Source organism: Hylobates moloch, unplaced genomic scaffold (genome assembly GCF_009828535.3).
Source record: "Hylobates moloch isolate HMO894 unplaced genomic scaffold, HMol_V3 SCAFFOLD_16, whole genome shotgun sequence".
Taxonomy (NCBI): domain Eukaryota; kingdom Metazoa; phylum Chordata; class Mammalia; order Primates; family Hylobatidae; genus Hylobates; species Hylobates moloch.
In genome coordinates this window covers 67,560,462-67,578,803 of record NW_026652291.1, presented here as the reverse complement: position 1 = coordinate 67,578,803, position 18,342 = coordinate 67,560,462, and the positions used below count along the sequence as shown (strand labels likewise).

The 18,342-nt window shown below is 35.4% G+C and overlaps 1 protein-coding gene and 1 pseudogene across 2 annotated transcripts in view; one reads left to right on the top strand and one right to left on the bottom strand.

The window, feature by feature from the left end:
• Positions 1-18,342, bottom strand: part of SCFD1 (sec1 family domain containing 1) — a 113,194-nt gene that overhangs the window by 49,787 nt on the left and 45,065 nt on the right. For both annotated transcript variants that reach the window (XM_058429351.1, XM_032134784.2), the window contains 4 exons: positions 16,599-16,738; positions 13,666-13,756; positions 13,050-13,123; positions 11,970-12,051 (listed from right to left, as the gene is read on the bottom strand). In XM_058429351.1, coding sequence (XP_058285334.1) covers positions 11,970-12,051; positions 13,050-13,123; positions 13,666-13,756; positions 16,599-16,738 — 387 coding nt within the window. The remainder of the gene's footprint in view (positions 1-11,969; positions 12,052-13,049; positions 13,124-13,665; positions 13,757-16,598; positions 16,739-18,342) is intronic.
• LOC116456150 (ubiquitin-conjugating enzyme E2 C-like) lies at positions 3,563-4,136 on the top strand (annotated as a pseudogene).

The following is an 18,342-nucleotide window of genomic DNA, read 5'->3' as shown; positions in this document are numbered from 1 at the left end:
CCAAACACCGCATGTTCTCACTCATAGGTGGGAATTGAACAATGAGAACTCATGGACACAGGAAGGGGAACATCACACTCCGGGGACTGTTGTGGGGTGGGGGGAGGGGGGAGGGACAGCATTAGGAGATACACCTAATGCTAAATGACGAGTTAATGGGTGCAGGAAATCAACATGGCACATGGATACATATGTAACAAACCTGCACATTGTGCACATGTACCCTAAAACCCTAAAGTATAATAAAAAATAAAAATAAAAAAACAAAACAAAACAAAACAAAAAAAATGAATAAAAGAAATATAAGAGATTCTAGGAAAAAGACCACAGTAGTGGTTGTGGGAATGGAAAGGACAAGACGAGTATTTACTAATTTACATGAGAAAGGATATGAGATACAAAGTAGTGAAAGAAGAAAAAGAAAACTTTGGGAATGATGATACTAGGAACTGTTAATGTGAATATTAGCTTGGGAAAAGCTGTTATCTGCAGAGTGAAGTCAGGAATGGCAGGGGAAAGGTGCTAAAATAAGGTGTTTAACTTTCAGGCCCTCTGATCCAGCTAACCTTTTCTGTTTTATCACTATTCACTAAATTCCGTTTCCGCTAGTCACATCAAATAGTTATTTCATTAAACTTTTAACTTGTCATTAAATATTGTGTTTGCTTTTAATTTTCTAGTCTTAGGCTCAAGTTATTCTCTTAGCTTTTGCAGAATATATTCCTCCTCTACCAACTACTCAGTGAATTCTACTCATTCAATGTCTACCTTCTCTGTAGCTTTTCTACAACTCTTCCTTCAATCCCTGCTCTCTCCCCTTTCTGACCCTCTCCCAGTTTCCTCCTTGGCCAAAATAACTCATTACTCCCTTATCTGTGTATCAACAGCACTTGATACACCTCATCATAATAACACAGATCACAGTATATTACTGTCCCTTGTTTATGTGTCTTTCTAAAACTGTAAACTCCTTAGAGCATGTCTAATTAATTGTTTAACCCTAGGAGTCTAACACAGAACCTGGCTTATAACAAGCACTTGCATTTGTTGAATTTCGAAACCAAGAACAGGGCGTATACAGACCAAGTAATCATTTTTAAAAGTCATGAAAATAGATGAATGAACTTCTAGAAGTGGAAAACGTAAAGAATCTAGTCTTTTGTGACTGCATATGTAAAACTCACTATGCTAAGGTGCGGTGGCACATGCCTGTAGTCCCAGGTACTTGGGGGGCTGAGGTGAGAGGATCGCTTGAGCCTTGGGAGTTTGAGACTAGCCTGGGAAACATAGTGAGACCCTGCCTCTAAATTAAAAAATAAATAAATAAATAAATAATTTAAGTATGCTAAATGCCATAGCAGAATCTAATTTCTGGAACTATATAAATCAGTAAAAAAACATGGCTCACCGACTTATGTAAGTACAGGCATTTGGTTCATTTTGCTCTTTTTGATGAAGTAACTTACTTATAACACCAACTGCTAATGAACAATGGAAATAGTGTCCAAAAGCAACTTAATGTGATTGGTACTAGGTAGGGGGTTTCTTTTTGAGGTGACAAAAATGCTTTAACAGTAGATTGTGGTTGCAACAACTCTAAATATCCTAAAACCCACTGAATGATATGTTTTAAATTGATGAATTGCAAAGTACGTGAGTTACATCTCAACAAAGCTGTTAAAAGTAACAACCCTTTAATATACTGATTATGAAGGAGCACCATCCAAGAGGAAAAGAAGTGAAGTGCTATACAGATTTTCTAACTTGCGTAAGAGAACTAGTATCTCTTCAAGGCACCTATCATGTGTAAGGCACTTTACTTACAACTATGGCTTTCAAATGTTTTTAAAGAGAGAGCCTCAGGACCCTCTTTCTCAAACCAAATTTTCTGCAGAACCCTAAACATAAAATAGATACGAGTGATCCATTAAATGCCTCCATACAGCTCTAGGGTACCAGAGAACAGTGTTCAAAAATTACTAACTTACATTATCTCATTTAATTCTCCAAATAACACTATGAGCTAGGAATTATTAATCTCATTTTAAAGATGAAGAAACAGACACACAGAAACATATATTTGTTCATGATTAGCAGAGTAGAAGTAGTACAGAGTTGAGATTCAAATCCAGGTCATACTCTAATGTATGCCACAGATAATAGGGGAAATTACACTATCCTCAAGAACAACTTTATTGCTTCCTTCTATAGGCCTTTTCTCAAATTCTTGAAATGAAAGAAAACACTAAGAGAAGCAACTTCTGTAATTCCAAAGATTAATTCTTCTTCTACAACATGGGCTCAAAAGAGAATACAGTTTGGGTAATAAGAGTGACATAAAAAATGAACAAATTAAAAATATAAAACAAAATAACAAGGTCAAGATAATAAACAGATTCTTTGGTAGCTTCAATAAATATTAAGAATAAGTGAGTAAAAGGGGAACATTCTAGACAATCAAAAGCACTATGCGTGGAATATAGATTATATATAATGAATATAAACTCTGAGAGCCATGCATTTCTCAAAAATCCTTTTAGAAGGACATTCTACGGGAGGAATTTCATTAAAAAAAATTCTAGTGCTTTTCTCCAAATTTCGGTCATCAGGTAAACAATCAGACTGATTTTACATTCGTTTTTCAGTACACTGCCTCAATTTATGTTATATCAAATTAACATTAACATGCTGTGCACACATACACACATATACAGATTGTGTTAGACATCTGACTGGCTACAGCCCACAGGGTTTGGAAAGAACAAAGGAAGGGGGCACTTTCTAAACCTAGTTTGTCCCTTCTCTCGCCAAAAGGGAATAATCTTAAAACTTATCTGATGCTAAAGTTGGACACTGTGGCATGCACCTGTAATCCCAGCTATTCAGGAAGCTAAGGCATGAGGATCACTTGAGCCCAGGAGTTCAACAGCAGCCTGGGTAACATAGTGAGACTTGTCTCTAAAAAAGACTTATCTGAGAAGTACAGGTAGTACACACCGTTTGCTTTTTGAAAATCCATAACCTGGGACATTTGCCAAACGACCAAGAAAGGACAAAAAAGAAATTCCCTTTTCCTTCCTCTAAGTAATTGCAGGGATTTTTCCTTCTTTTTACTATTTCTCTCCCCAGTCTAGCTATAGACACTACTGTTCTGGAACTCTATTCACTGCTAGTGATAATTCCCATTTCTTACCTCAGTCTAATGACTGGGTTGATGACCAAGTCTAGAGTGATACTTTTTGGCTTTCCCTCTTCTTCAGACCCCAATTCTATTCCCAATTACCATTCAGCAGTGAAAAGAAAGACAAGAAGGGAATAAAGAGTTATACCTCCTTTCTACCAGTAAGAACTCAATATTCCTTTCTCCCTACTTCTCAGGAGGTACAGGGAATGATAAACCTTTCTTTGTTGCAGTGCTACGTTAGGAATATTCCAGATTATGAATTAGATAGGGTTTGTGAGACAGAAACCTACCTATGATGTAATATCTATAGGAAAGTATACCCCCACAGTTGCAGTCGTGAGCTCTCCGAGTTCCCGTCTCTCTGCCAGCACTGCCAGGATGGCCTCCCAAAATTGTGACCCAGCCGCCACTAGCATCGCAGTCTCCCATAAAGGAGCAGAGCCAAGCTGGGGTGCCGTGGCGGTCCCATGGGCAAGACAGCAGGAGCTCATGACTCATGATGTGTGGCGACAAGGGCATTTCTGCCTTCTCTGAATCAGACCACCTTTTCACATGGGTAGGGGCCATCCATGGAGCAGCTGGCACAGTATATGAAGACCTGAGGTATAAGCATAAGCTCTCACTAGAGTTCCCCAGTGGCTACCCTTACAATGAGCCCATAGTGAAATTCCTCACACCCTGCTACCACCCCAGTGTGGACACCCAGGGTAACATATGCCTGGACACCCTGAAGGACAAGTGGTCTGCCCTGTATGACATCAGGACCACTCTGCTCTCCATACAGAACACTCTCCATCTCCAGCCTACTAGAAGAACCCAACATTGATAGCCCCTTGAACACACATGCTGCCAAACTCTAGAAAAACCCCACAGCTTTTAAGAAGTATCTGCAAGAAACCTACTCAAAACAGGTCACCAGTCAGGAGCCCTGACCCAGGCTGCCCAGCCTGTCCTTGTGTCGTCTTTTTAACTTTTCCTTAGATGGTCTTTTTTTGTGATTTCTGTATAGACTCTGTATCATGAGCTGTGGTATTATTTTTGTTTTTGTCTTTTAAATTAAGCCTCAGTTGAGCCCTTGTGATGTATATTAAATAAATACATTTTGGTCATTAAAAAAAAAAGTATATCCCAAGCTACAATGAACTTAGAACCAGACTTTTAGAATATAACCTATACCTAAGCTGAAGACTGTTTATATTCTAGCCATTCCTGTTTTTTCTTACTTCTTCACGTGTTCAGCCATCTTTCAGGGCTGTATTTGGATATCCAGGTGGGTAGCACCAGTAATGCTGTATTATAATCGTCTGTGGTTGGTATATGTCACTACAGTAAAAACTCCTTGAGACTGCTTGTTCATTATTGTATGTATAGTGCCCTGCAGGATAACTGGAATTCTCCAAAACTCAATTGCTTTGTGTAATATAACAAAATAGCTGGTTAACTTATTTTCAGTTATTCAGGTGTGCATTTTGCTGCAATTCATACTGGTGGGTTTGCCACTATATGCATGGGTTTGTCAATGTGAAGAATTATGTTACAAAAAATCAAGATGAGCCATAAAATTGTATTTAAAGGTGTTCTATGATACAAGTGGCTGAAAATATTTACTTGTTGGGTTTCCAAGCTACAATGAACTTAGCTCATGTGCCACAGTGACTTGGAATCTTGAACAAAATTCATCTTTTTACTTCTACCTCTCTTCTGTGCACAGATGGGACAGTATACTATCAAGGTGAGAAACCTGGTTATATCTTCAATTTCTACAACAGATTATCAATCTTACTAGTTGGTTATCTCATTTCCAAACATATGCATTTTTTCTCTCAACCAAAAACATCGAATTTCTAGCATTCTAGGCCCAAATCAGAATGTATAACCTCAACTTGTTATCTAACTCCTATCAAAAGTCAAAATGAAAAAATGATATTATAGATTATTCAAAGAATATGCAATCTTTCCACTCTAGATACTAAAAATTCTATTCTTAGTTTAAGAACAGGACGTATACAGGGAACCATTCGACGGTGATAAACTTAGACTTTGCTACCTTGGTAACTCATAGAACTGCTCTCATTGAATTGTATTTAATATTATATCCCTGGCTTCCATGAAAGTTGCTATATGAAACAGTCACATGAAATCTATAAGGGTAACTGATATTACATACTACATCATTACATCACTTATTCGTAGATAATGCCCAATATGAGCAATGTCTTTTGTAATGTGATGCTAAGAAATGGTTTGCTTAGAATAAAAAACAGAAAATCTTTCTGACAGAGGTTTTTTTATCTTAATCATCTCTTTTTTATCTTGGTTGCGAGAAAATTCAAAGCCAAATTTGAGAATTAACATTATAACTATTGAGCTTTTACTGAATTATTTTTGAGCTTTTATTGGATTATTTTCATTCTATGTGCTATTTGAGGGAGCTGCCTTAAATCTGTTTTAGAATATGAATACAATATTTAATCTGTAAATTTATCCTATGTATTGACTTGTGCTAAAAATATTTAAATTCAGACTAAAATGATCTATATAATAAAAAATTTAAAATGCAAAGTGATTTTTATAGATGGCAAGTATAAAAATATAAACAGAAGTGACCTTATTATCATGAAATAGTGAAAACTGCTGCATGATATTTCTGTGGTATTTGTAAACTGTTGTCTTGTTTTCTATGGCTCTCAGAAATCATTTTGTTTTAATTTATTCAACCAGTATGTTGAGCACTTTTTTTTTTTGAGACAGAGTCTCACTCTGTCACTCAGGCTGGAGTGCAGTAGCACGATCTTGGCTCACTGAAACCTTTGCCTCCCAGGTTCAAGCAATTCTCATGCCTCAGCCTCCAGAGTGACTACAGGTGTGCACCACCACGTTTGGCTAAGTTTTGTATTTTTAGTAGAGATGGGGTTTTGCCATGTTGGCCAGGCCGGTCTCCTGGCCCGAAGTGATCTACCTGCCTTGGCCTCCCAAAGTGCTGGGATCACAGGTGTGAGCCACCGTGCCCAGCTGAATGTTGAACTCTTAAAAGATATACTTAGAAAAAGAACAGCAAGTTAAATCCAAAATAGGCAGAAGAAAATAAATAATAAAAATTAGAGCAGAACCAGTGAAATTAAAAACAGGAAATCAACAGAGAAAAATCACAGACTATAGAGGTTCCCTACTACTATTTTTTGTTATTTTTATTTTTTATGAGATGGGGGTCTTGCTATGTTGGTCAACTGGACTTGAACTCCTAGGCTCAAGAGATCCTCCCACCTCAGCCTCCGAGTGGCCGGGATTACAGGTGCATGCCACCACATCTTGCTTAGTTGTTATTTTTCAGTTTAAATCATTCCTAATCCTATGGTTACTCCAAAGGGATTACAAAAGAGCAAACCATTCTCATTGAATTTTAGTAGATATGTTTTATGGAACTACAGCATGGTAGAGAGAACATGGGACTTAAAAACCCAAGTTAAAATTCAGGCTTTGGTAGATGGTCTTAAGCCAAGTATTCAGTATTTCTGAGATTCAATTCCTCTGTAGAATGCGGGAATATACCTATTATGTTAAATATTTAACGTAACAGTGGAAAAAAAAAGTTCATTCTCCCTTCAAAAGAAAAAAAACCCCACATCCTATGTTCGTATTTTCAGCCAAGGATTAGTTCTGTTTCTCTGGGGAACCCTGGCTAATACAGGTTGTTTGCTTTCTCATTATTGAGTTTTGAGATGTCTTTATTCCTTTGAATTTAATCTTTATGAGTCTATTAAACTGGGTCTTGCTAAATGACAATATTTCATCCTCATAAAAGTACGTATTAGGAAGTGAGAGCCAAGAGCAAGAGAAAGTTGATTTCATACATTTTTTTTTTTTGAGATGTAGAAGTAGTTCCAGAAATTCACAGTAAGGAGTTGAAGGATATTCCACTCACTGAAGAGCTATCTTTTGTCATACTTGCAATAAAAAACAAAACAAAACAAAAAACATCAGATTCTCATAGTAACTAATCTTATTTTGAGACGAGAAGAGATAAAAGACAAGTGATAGCTCATCCACTGTGAACTTTCTGATACAGAATATATTTTTCCTCTGTCTTGAAGAAAAGACACCAAGGTAGTAAGAACCTTCACTTGATATGTATACTGGACAAGAGATCATTTTAAACAAATCAGCACAAAATCCAGCCACAGAAATGTTCTGACTTCTAGTTCAGTAAAAGACCTCGAATGAGATCAGGAGCAATAGTGATCAGTTAATCAAAGTCAGTTAATGTTAAAAAAAAAAAAAAAGTCAGTTTATGTGCAGGATCTATGTTGTATGTTTAACTTAAGACCTAAAATATACAGTCTGTCAATCACTGATCTATGTCCAAGACTTCTTCTTTGAGTACTGAGATTCAGTGACTGACATTTTTTTTCTTTCTTGCATAAAGCACACCTATCAGAAATCACCTATGATTTCCAGGTTCAGTTCTTTGGGAGTGGAATAAAAAATTTTAGAGACATTGCAAAGCAATTTCAGTACAATATAGTATTTTCTGAGGTTTTCCCATCTTTTATGGTTAAGGTTTTCACCCACACCTAATTCAAACAATATTTAAACCATCATGTTCACTGAGTCTGCAACTTAGTTTTATAGAAACAATCTTTTCATACTCATACAATTGACATAAATGCAATAAAACACAAAAAATCCAACCGTGAGAGCAGAAAAAGGCATAGGATAATAAGGAAATTGTTATGAGTTGTCAACATGCTAATAATGTGGCTACTGGCCACTATCGTTTACAGAGGGCATCAGTTAATTTGGTGTGATGACTAAGTGGAGATCAGTTAAGAGAGTTTCTACTTTATTTTGAAAGCTTATCTTCCCCATAAAAATATAAGGCAGTTGAACCAAAAAATAAAAATAAGAAGTCAGTCCTCAGAAAGAACACTAGTGAAAAGCTAGCATTGCCAACAAGTGTTAAGCCTTCTTTAGAGTACAGACATCATCACCTAATCAGATGATGTCTTTAGATCTAATTCAGTCCCTATAAGACTGTCTGTAAGAACAAGTAAAACAAAAATGAGGATCCAGTAACAATTAAGCCTTGCCTCACAAAGTTTATTGATAGCTTATTCTTTACCAGCTATATCCGGTTGGTTGGAGCATTCGGATGTGGGTGCTTTCCTCTAAGGTGGGAACACTGGGGGAAAGAACACATGATATCATTTCTCTCTCTCATCTCATCAACTATGCCTTACAAGTAGGCTTCTTTTCTTTAGGTATCTGGAGCTAAAGAGTACTTTATTCAGGTTTGCTACATAGATGAGCTAAGAATAATTAAAACAGGCTGTCTACAAATTATGTAAATAATCCCAGAAGCCATTCTCTAACAACCAGCAAGTGGGAAAGTTGCATTTGTATTAGGGATGAAAAAACAACTAAAGAAAGGGTTTAAAAATATAGATGACTCAAAACAAGTGAGTATTCAACAATTTACTCTTTATTAGACCCAAATTACCCAAATCACTAAAATCCTCAGAATATCAATAAAGTGAAAATGTTTCTTAAAGTTATGACAAACTGGTGTGCTCTAATTTTCCACCAAAACATCAATTGCAGGGTAACTGCCAGGATTTCTAAAAAGATTAATTTCTTCTTTAGAAAACGACTGAAGGAAATGCAAGAAGCAGCTATACTCTAAACAAAAGAAGAAATATGTAAAACTAATACAGTCAAATACTAAGAGAAATGCTGAGACCTCTGCATGACACAATCTTCTAGCTAATAAAAACGATTTACGACCGGGCGCAGGTGACTCACGCCTGTAATCCCAGCACTTTGGGGGGCCGAGGTGGGCGGATCATGAGGTCAAGAGATGGAGACCATCCTGCCCAACATGGTGAAACCCTGTCTCTACTAACTGGTGGTGTCCCATATTCCAGTATCGAGGTGAGGCAGAAGAATCGTTGAACCTGGAGGTGAGTTGCAGTGTGTAAGGTGCCATGAATCCAGCCTGGTGACAGAGTGAGACCAAAAAGGTGCTTAGGTGAATACATTTTCACAAAGAAGTAAAGCTCAGATGGTCAAGAAATTCTGGTGAAAAGAGATTACAGAGCAAAATATTTCTTTAATTAACATTAACATAGCCAGCAGTAGATGGTGTAACATAGTAATGGTATAAATAAACATGCTGCTTAAAAGTAAATAAGGATGGAAATTTAAGAGTTATGAAAAATATAAGAAGAAATTCTGTAACTAGGAATAATGAGAAATAATGAAAGCAATACAGTTTATCTGCTAATTTTGACAAGGAAGAACTTAAAATATTTAAAATAAATATGCTTCTTTATCTAGGATATAAAAAAAACTTCTGATTTTTAGTTGGGCTTCTTAGAATGACCCAACTAGGAGTAGTGTGTTCTACAGATGACATTATTTTCCCTCTGTTAAGCGAATGTCCTCAATAGCACGCTTTGTTTAAATCAGATCTTGTGATGAAAAAGGATCATTAGCAAGATAATGATTCAATAATATTTTTCTGGCTGGGTGTGGTGGAATGCATTAATAGTCTTAGTTACTAGGGAGGCAAGGCGGGAGTTGAGCCCAGGAGGTTAAGGCTGCAGTGAGCTATGATCGTGCCACTGTACTCCAGCCTGGGTGACAGGGAGAGACCCTGTCAAAATAAATAAATAAATAAATAAATAAATAAATAAATAAATAAATAAATAAAATCTATCTTTTACATAAAATCACTCAATATCTTGAATGACAGATTAGTTTCTTGGCATTAGATGCTCTGCCAGAGAATTAGCAACCCTAAAGGAAATACTTTCTTTTATAAGACCAAGAGGTCTTCAAGCAGAATTGTTTAGGTTGGGCATGGTAGCATATTAAACTATCTCAGACAGATGTCCTCTGTTAGCAAAAACTGATCTGAAAAACTCACCTAAAATCATTAATGTAAAATTACAATAAGCACCATAAAAAATTTCATAAGTAAATTATGTCTTATAAATCATTTTTCTCCTAGATATCTATAATTTCCAGTTCCACTTTTATTTCTAGAACTCATCATCTCTTATCCTCCACAGTCTTATTTTAAAACATAAATCAGATCATGTCATTAACCTCTAATGAGTTATCATACTTAAATTTCTACTTTTTTTGATTCCATATCCTAGCACCACTCTTTCCCTCCTCAATAAAGCACATTTGTCTTCTTCTAGGTTCTCAAACACACCAAATGTGTTTGTCGTAGGGCCTTTGCACTTCTTATTCCCTCTGCCTGGCATGGTTGGCCTTGAGATCTTCACTAATTGGCTCCTTCCTGTGATTCCTGTCTCAACTCAAACATCACCTCATGAAAGGTGATTTCACTCACATACTCCAGAGTAGGCCTCTCAGCCATTCTCATATCCCATTGCCTCACATCACTCTACCCTGTTTTTGTTGTTCTCATATCACTGAAATGCCTGAAGTTATCTTGTTTTCTAATTTGCTTACTCTGTTTACTGTCACTGCAATATAAGCTTCAAGAGAACAGATAACTTGTCTGTCTCGTTTACTACAGTATCTTCAGGGCCTAGTACAATATACATAGAGCCACTCAATAAACATGATTGGATAAGTAAATTAACCAAAATTTTCTCAAACTATAAGTTTTAGTCTCCGACCTGAAGGAAATTCTCAATATAGCTCTCTGTTGTATTTCACCTGGTGAGATATCTATAGATCTATATCTGTATCTGTATCACCTCCACAAGAGACAATGACCTCAGGTAAACAGATTTGAACAGCCTTTTGCCATTTCACAGATATGCTACATATAGAAGTGAAAACATCAGCAGAATCACCTACAGTTCTGTTTCTATTCCTGTATGAACCTGAAAAATATCAAGTACCAAGATGTGAAACAAAGAAAAAAATTAGGTTGTTGGTGTAACTGAAATTAGGCAGGTTTAAACTGCATGCTGCATGATGCCCATTATCTATGTTAGTGCCTTTCTAATGCTTTTATGGCTTTTAAAATTATTTAAATAACACCTTTAAGTCCCTTCTCAATAAATCCCAGGTGTTATCAACTTCTCTGACAGCCAGCAATTATATTCAGCTTTTTAAACAGTTTCAAATGCATCATATAAAATGGAAAAGAGGGGTCAATATTAGCCAAGTTTTAGCATATGGTCAATTTGCCATGGAAATTCAGCTCCAAGTGTGGAGAACAAATAACAGCAGAATACTGAAGGACTGATTAAGTAAGCTGATAATGGGGCAATCATGAACATGGTAACGAGAAAAAGAACTATAACAATATATAGAACTCCCAACATATTTGTTTCAAAATCACAGTTCAATGATACACAGTAAGAAGCTTCGATGTTAACAGATTCATCTACATTTAAGTTCAGAACAAAGTCACATAAATAAAAGTGATGTTATTAATGGATATTTTAGATAGAACTCTGGTAAAAGAGATTTCCAAATCTGTATTACTGATGCTGAGATACAAGTCTACTATTAATACAGTAGTATGTACAGCGGCGATATTGAGGCAGTGCAACATAATAGAAATATCATAGATTCCCACTTCTATTTACTAAACATGTGACCTTGGAAATCACTTATCTTTCTGGATTCCTAGGTTTCTTTATTTGCAAAAAAATAACTATAATACTGCTGTCTTCCATAATTATACTTCATGTTACAGTGGGGGCTCAATAAGATAATGAATACTAAAGCATCTTACAAAGTATAAAACCCTATGTAAATGCAAGTCACACTGTGGCGGGAAAAAAGTTAAATTTACCTTTATATGTTCTAAAACAGCAGTGGCAACATTTGTGTGGAGATCAATAAGTCTTTTTTTCTCAAGGAGTTCTGGCAAAGAACTGCAAGTATCAAAAAATTAAATATTAATCAATAAATTTTCTAAAATGATATAGACTTTATCCCATGCCTGGTGTTTCCCCTGTAGAAACTCAGAACAGTGAAACAGTGACAAGATGACAAGTTAAACTGTCAACTCAATTAATCTCTAGGCTTGAACACCTACAGTATTTATTAATACAGGTGAAATGCTTCTTATTTTTAAAATAATCTGGCTCCCAAATATCATTATTTCTACCATTTTACTTTCTGATTCCAAATTTTGGAGGTTTAAATAAAATCAAATTAATGGAAACATGCTTTATCTGTATTTCTAAAACACATTTCCTTCTTCCTTCTTTTTTTTTTTGAGACAGAGTCTCTGTCGCCCGGGCTGGAGTGCAATGGTGCTATCTTGGCTCACTGCAACCTCCGCCTCCCGGGTTCAAGCGATTCTCCTGCCTTAGCCTCCCGAGTAGCTGGGACTACAGGCGTGCACCACCACTCCCAGCTAATTTATTTATTTATTTTTTAAGTAGAGATGGAGTTTCACCATGTTGGCCAGGAGGGTCTCAATCTCTTGACCTTGTGATCTGCCCGCCTCGGCCTCCCGAAGTGCTGGGATTACAGGCGTGAGCCACCGCGCCTGGCCTCCTCCCTCCTTAATGTCATTCAAAGTACAGAAAAAACTGCTTAACTTTCAGTTAAGAAAACAGTATCAATAATAAAATTAATAATCACTTGCCCTACTTTATCATTAATAGTATTTTCCTCGTAAAATTACCCCTATTACACAGTTCTAACTGGTGAAAGAACGAATAATCTCCTATATTTAAGAGGGAACTAAAATCAGCTTAAACATTTAGTTAAATACAATTTAGTTCTTTAAATTCAAAGTTATATTTGCTATTGCCAACAGTTTCCTACTAGTTAAAAACATTAACAATTTTTTAGTTAAATTAAAAAAATAAATAAATCCTATCAACAGAAAGACTTCAAAGAGGATATATTGCTCACTTACCTAACAGCTGATGTTAGCTTAGCGGTATTGTCAGAAAGCATACTTATGGCTCCTTCATCTTCCCCTTCTAGTCCCTTGTAAAGAAAAAAGGTCTCAATAGCTACTCAAAAATCGCAGGCCCAAGCATAAAAATCAACACATTCCTAAGATTACTGATACACAGTAAGATTTTTAAGTCACCTAGAATTCTCCTCTGAGGTGCAGGCATATATATTTTGACAGTTACATATAAGTTCTAGTAATCAATCGCCAGTCTAATGGTTAGATGTCTAAATGATCAGCTGGCATTTTTGAATAAGGAGAAAGGCCCAGAGATGTGCCACAGGTCACATAGCAATAAATAGTAGAGCTGAAATCTGAAGTTACATCGAAGTATGGTAGAATGAGCAGCATTGGAACACATATATTTTTTCAAATCATATTTATATTAGTATTTAATTTTTTTTCTCTTCTCAATATTTAGATTTCTTTTTGATCACTTACGCAAGTTGAAAATATTTTTGTTATAAAAGCATTAAATGGCCTTCAATTTTTATAAGGAAAAAACCCAAATCTCTTTATCTAACAGATAATCCTCCTCTTTCTTATAATTCTTAGAAAGCAAATAGAATCTTACCATAATGCTTTTAAGTCGTTTGACCTCATCTTCCTGTGCTCTGTAAGATTCTAGTTCTTGCTGAACTGATTCTGCAACTTCTGGGAATGGACTAAAACAGTATTGCACAAGAACTATGAGTATGACATTAAAAGACCGATTTTTGTGTAAATTCTAAAATATATACAATGAACATTTATTATTTTAAATATACTGATTTGGATTTGAATATATGTTATATATAACAAAGGCAGAAAACATTCAGCATAAATACAACTACATATCTTTCTGATATCTATATATTTCTTTAAAATGCATATAATACTTATACATCTAAAATTTAAATTTCATTTCTATTTTTCATTAACAGTATCATACATTCTCTTCACCTATATTTTTTAGGAGAAAAAGTAAAATATTTACATGACTGAAAATCAATGGTATATCAAATATCAATTAAATATTCCTATCCAAATTAACACATAATGTCAAAGGGTCCATGCAACTACAAAGATAGCATTTAAAAATATCACCTGCAAGTAACTGTGAAAAAATTCTTGTAACTCAGAACTCATAATATCCCAGAATACTACTGGTAAAAATAGCACTTGGGCCACAGTTTTGGTGGCCTAATATCTGATGTCTTCTACCAGGACATTGTGGTTTAGCAGTAACTTACAGAGACTTTAGGCAGAAGTGATCTGCAATCATGAGCAGCTCAGGTAGAGAACACTGTACTAATCTTGACAAATTCTAGGTGAATACATGTTGATCATGAAATGTTTCTTAAAATGAGTATTTTTCATCTACAGCCTAGGGGGAGGCCAGAAGCCTTTTCTCCTTTAAGAAAAAAGAGGTCGTGTCTCATTAACAATGGAACAAAAACCTTTCCCCCCTTCCTCAGCTCTGACATCTGAAAATACCTCATTAATAATGAGCACATTTTATCCAATGGAGACTAGCAGAAAAGACAGGAGTTCAGAAAGGATTCTGAGGAACATAGTCCAACTTTACCTCACAAGCACAGGCATTTACTCCAGCTCCAGCTGAGTCTATGTTGGCAAAAAATAGCACTGAGGCCTCAGCATCGTACTGGGGAGTCAGAAACCCTTGTTTCATCTAATTATAATGGAAACTTCCTTTACAGGCAAGCTCTTACCCTCTCGGGGCCCTAGCTTTATCTGTAAAATGTGCGGGTTGAACTGGATAATCCTCAAAATCTCTGATATCTTTAGGTCTCAGAGTTAACAGAGAATAATTGCTCACATTTATTAAGCGATTTTACTATACATCAAACACCATGCTAAGAATTTATTTTATTTTTTTTTAAGATGGAGTTTTGCTCTTGTTGCCCAGGCTGGAGTGCAATGGCGTGATCTCGGCTCACTGCAACCTCATTTAATCCTGATGAATCTATTGAGGTAACTATCATAACTATTCAAGGTTAAGACTGGGTGCTTTATGGTCTGCAAGACCTGGGTTTCATCCCTGGCTTTACCAACGAAAGCTGGATGACTTGGGCAAATTACTCCTTTAAATTCATTATCTCAATCTTCTTAACAACCTTCTGAAATAGGGCACTAGATAGAATTATTATCTCCCTATTTTACTGATGAGGAAACTGAAGCTCAGAGAGATTTAAGTCACTTGTTTATGCTATCTCCAAGTGTCTTTGTGCCCATGTTACTATCGTAGTAAGATGCAGAGCAAAAGAGCTATTCCTACTTAATGAATATGAGGTTAAAATTCTTACTGTTCAACTGACCTCTTAAATTATTCTTAAACTTATGTTCTAAAAAAAATTCAAAATTTCCATATTTGAATAAAGAGACTTTTTTCTTAAGCTTTTATTAGGGAATGCCAACTTCAAAATATTCTGTATTCTCTATAAATAATGCCTCTCCAATAAAAGTAATTTCTTGTACTTCACCATTCTGGAGGGAAATGTAGATTATGGCATTCCAAAGGGAAGAGTATTATTTAGAAGTCAAATTAATCAAAATTAATTAAAATAGTACCTAAAACTGCCATAGTGAGAAAGAGAAAGACAGTGACTTTTCTCTGCAGAGAAAGTCAAATCTTTGTTATGGCGATTTGATTTTCCAGCGTAAAAAACAGTTGTAAGTAAAAAAAAGATAAAACATATTAAAAACCCAGCATGTTGAACCAAGTCTATATTCTACTTCTCTTTAAACAATAAATATAAGCCCAAAAAGAACAGCTATATTAAGGAAACACACACATTTTGAAATATTTTTTAAAAATCGTATTTTCATAATTGTTGATGAACAGTATTCTTTTTCTCTGAGGAATAATATTTTTGTTTAGAATGATTGCTCTAGCCATAATGATCACTAGATAACTTTTATAGCAGTAACTGAGCCCATGGAGTACCCTAAACTTTAAGGGGGCATAGCATCACATGGGATATGTATATCTGCCCACAGTAAATCACATGGCAAATTAATGCAGTTTTATCACTCATTATTTCTAATGTACTTTGAATAAATTTCTAGGCTTCAGGCTTAGGTACTCTCTCCACAAGTATTTAAAGCAAGGTTTACATGAGGGCAACATGTATCAAAAAGGAAAAAATCACCCCCAAAATCACAAAAGCCAATTTAAATGAAAGGCAGAGATGGTCTTAGAGTCAGTGGAGACAGCAACAAAATTGAAAAAGACTATCTGTAGTATCTTCAAAATCATATAGGATGATCTCACTGAAAGGAGAAGCGGTCCCTATAAAACAACAATTAACAAAAAACAACTTAGGAATCAGTGAGAAATGGAGAAATAAAGACAAATATCTATGGACTATCTAATTACAGCCCCCACTCATTGGGTGAATGAACCTACATGACCCTTTTGAATTTTTTCTCGAATTCATTAAGGTGGATGACACCTTAATTTCTCTTTAAAAAAATGAATCTTTTACTTATTGATATTTTGCTTACCTTCCTTTATGTTTTTGCCAAAATTTATCAACTGGAGTTAAATCATAAGACTTCTTGTTTTTTCTCTTTGGTCTAGCACCAGCTGGAGAGTTTTCCACTCCTGAAGATTCTTCCAAATTAACCCTGTTTAAATGGAAATCCTAGGAAAAAGTAGTCTTGTGTTAAATAACTGTTTCCTAAGTCTAATAAACATAGAATCTTGTTGACCTTTCTAATGTTTCCAAGGACAAAATATAGATCTGAAATTTAAAAGATCTCCTCCCAACCTTTTGTTACATACAAATGTAATTTTGTTTCTGTATTTTAATGAAAGTATTAGATGTATATTAAAATTTCAAACAAGAGAAAAACATGTTAATATGCTTTTGTATCCTTCTAGAAAAATTTGATGCATATAATAGCACATATACATCCTCTTAATTTTATTTTTTAAAATGGGATTACAGCGTACATGTTATATCTGTTTTCATCTAATAATACATTTTACAGCTCTTTCTGTATCTGTATATGTATGTTTACTTCATCTTTATCCTAACTACACAGTAGTCCAATGTTTGGCTAAATCAACTTATGCAACCAGGCCTCCTGATTCTTGGTCATTTCCAGTAACAAACGTTATCTTAAATATTTTTAAACTCTTAGAGAGTCAACTTCTGATGTGTCACTTGAGTGATGAATTGCAATTTTAAAAATTACAATAGATGCTATAATAATACGTGATGCACCTCTTTCACATAAACTTTAAGAGCCAGGCCAGTAGTGGCTAAACTTTCTTGCCTAGGACTAATTTTATTCACGTGAGGCTTGATTTTTGTACCTTTCTGTAAAAAAAAACAACCCCCCCCCGCCCAAAACCCAAAATCAAACCAAACAAAACCCACAAAAAACCACTAGGCAAAAATAAAAGTATCTTTTTTCTTTCCCCCAACTTCTTGCACTACATCTATGGGTTCCCTCACAAATAGCAGCATTTTATGGTTCAATGCCAACTAAAGAATAATGAGAGATAAAACATGGCTATCAACAAGTAAATGATTGATAAAGAAGGAAGATACAGTATGGAGAAATTATCCAGCATGACTGAAATATAATTATCTTAGTTCTAAGGTATCTGTATATATTTTAAATTAATGATTATTCTAGGTCTTAGCAGATTAAATATACTAAATGCAATTCAATCTCCTTTAGATAAAACAAGGTTATCAATACTGACTCTAGGTCCTTAACCCAAACCTTGTAACTTTCTCAAATCTTTTATAATAGTTTGCCATTTTTCTCTTTGACATAAAAAGCAGGATTTGAAAAATTACAGATGTCTACATACCCAGTAATGGATGGCTGGGTCAAATGGTATTTCTAGTTCTAGATCCTTGAGGAATCACCACACTGTCTTCCACAACGGTTGAACTAGTCTACACTCCCACCAACAGTGTAAAAGCGTTCCTATTTCTCCACAGCCTCTCCAACACCTGTTGTTTCCTGAATTTTTAATGATCACCATTCTAACTGGTGTGAGATGGTATCTCATTGTGGTTTTGATTTGCATTTCTCTGATGACCAGTGATGATGAGCATTTTTTCATGTGTCTGTTGGCTGCATAAACGTCTTCTTTTGAAAAGTGTCTGTTCATATCCTTTGCCCACTTTTTGATGGGGTTGTTTGATTTTTTTCTTGTAAATTTGTTTACATTCTTTGTAGATTCTGGTTATTAGCCCTTTGTCAGATGGGTAGATTGTAAAAATTT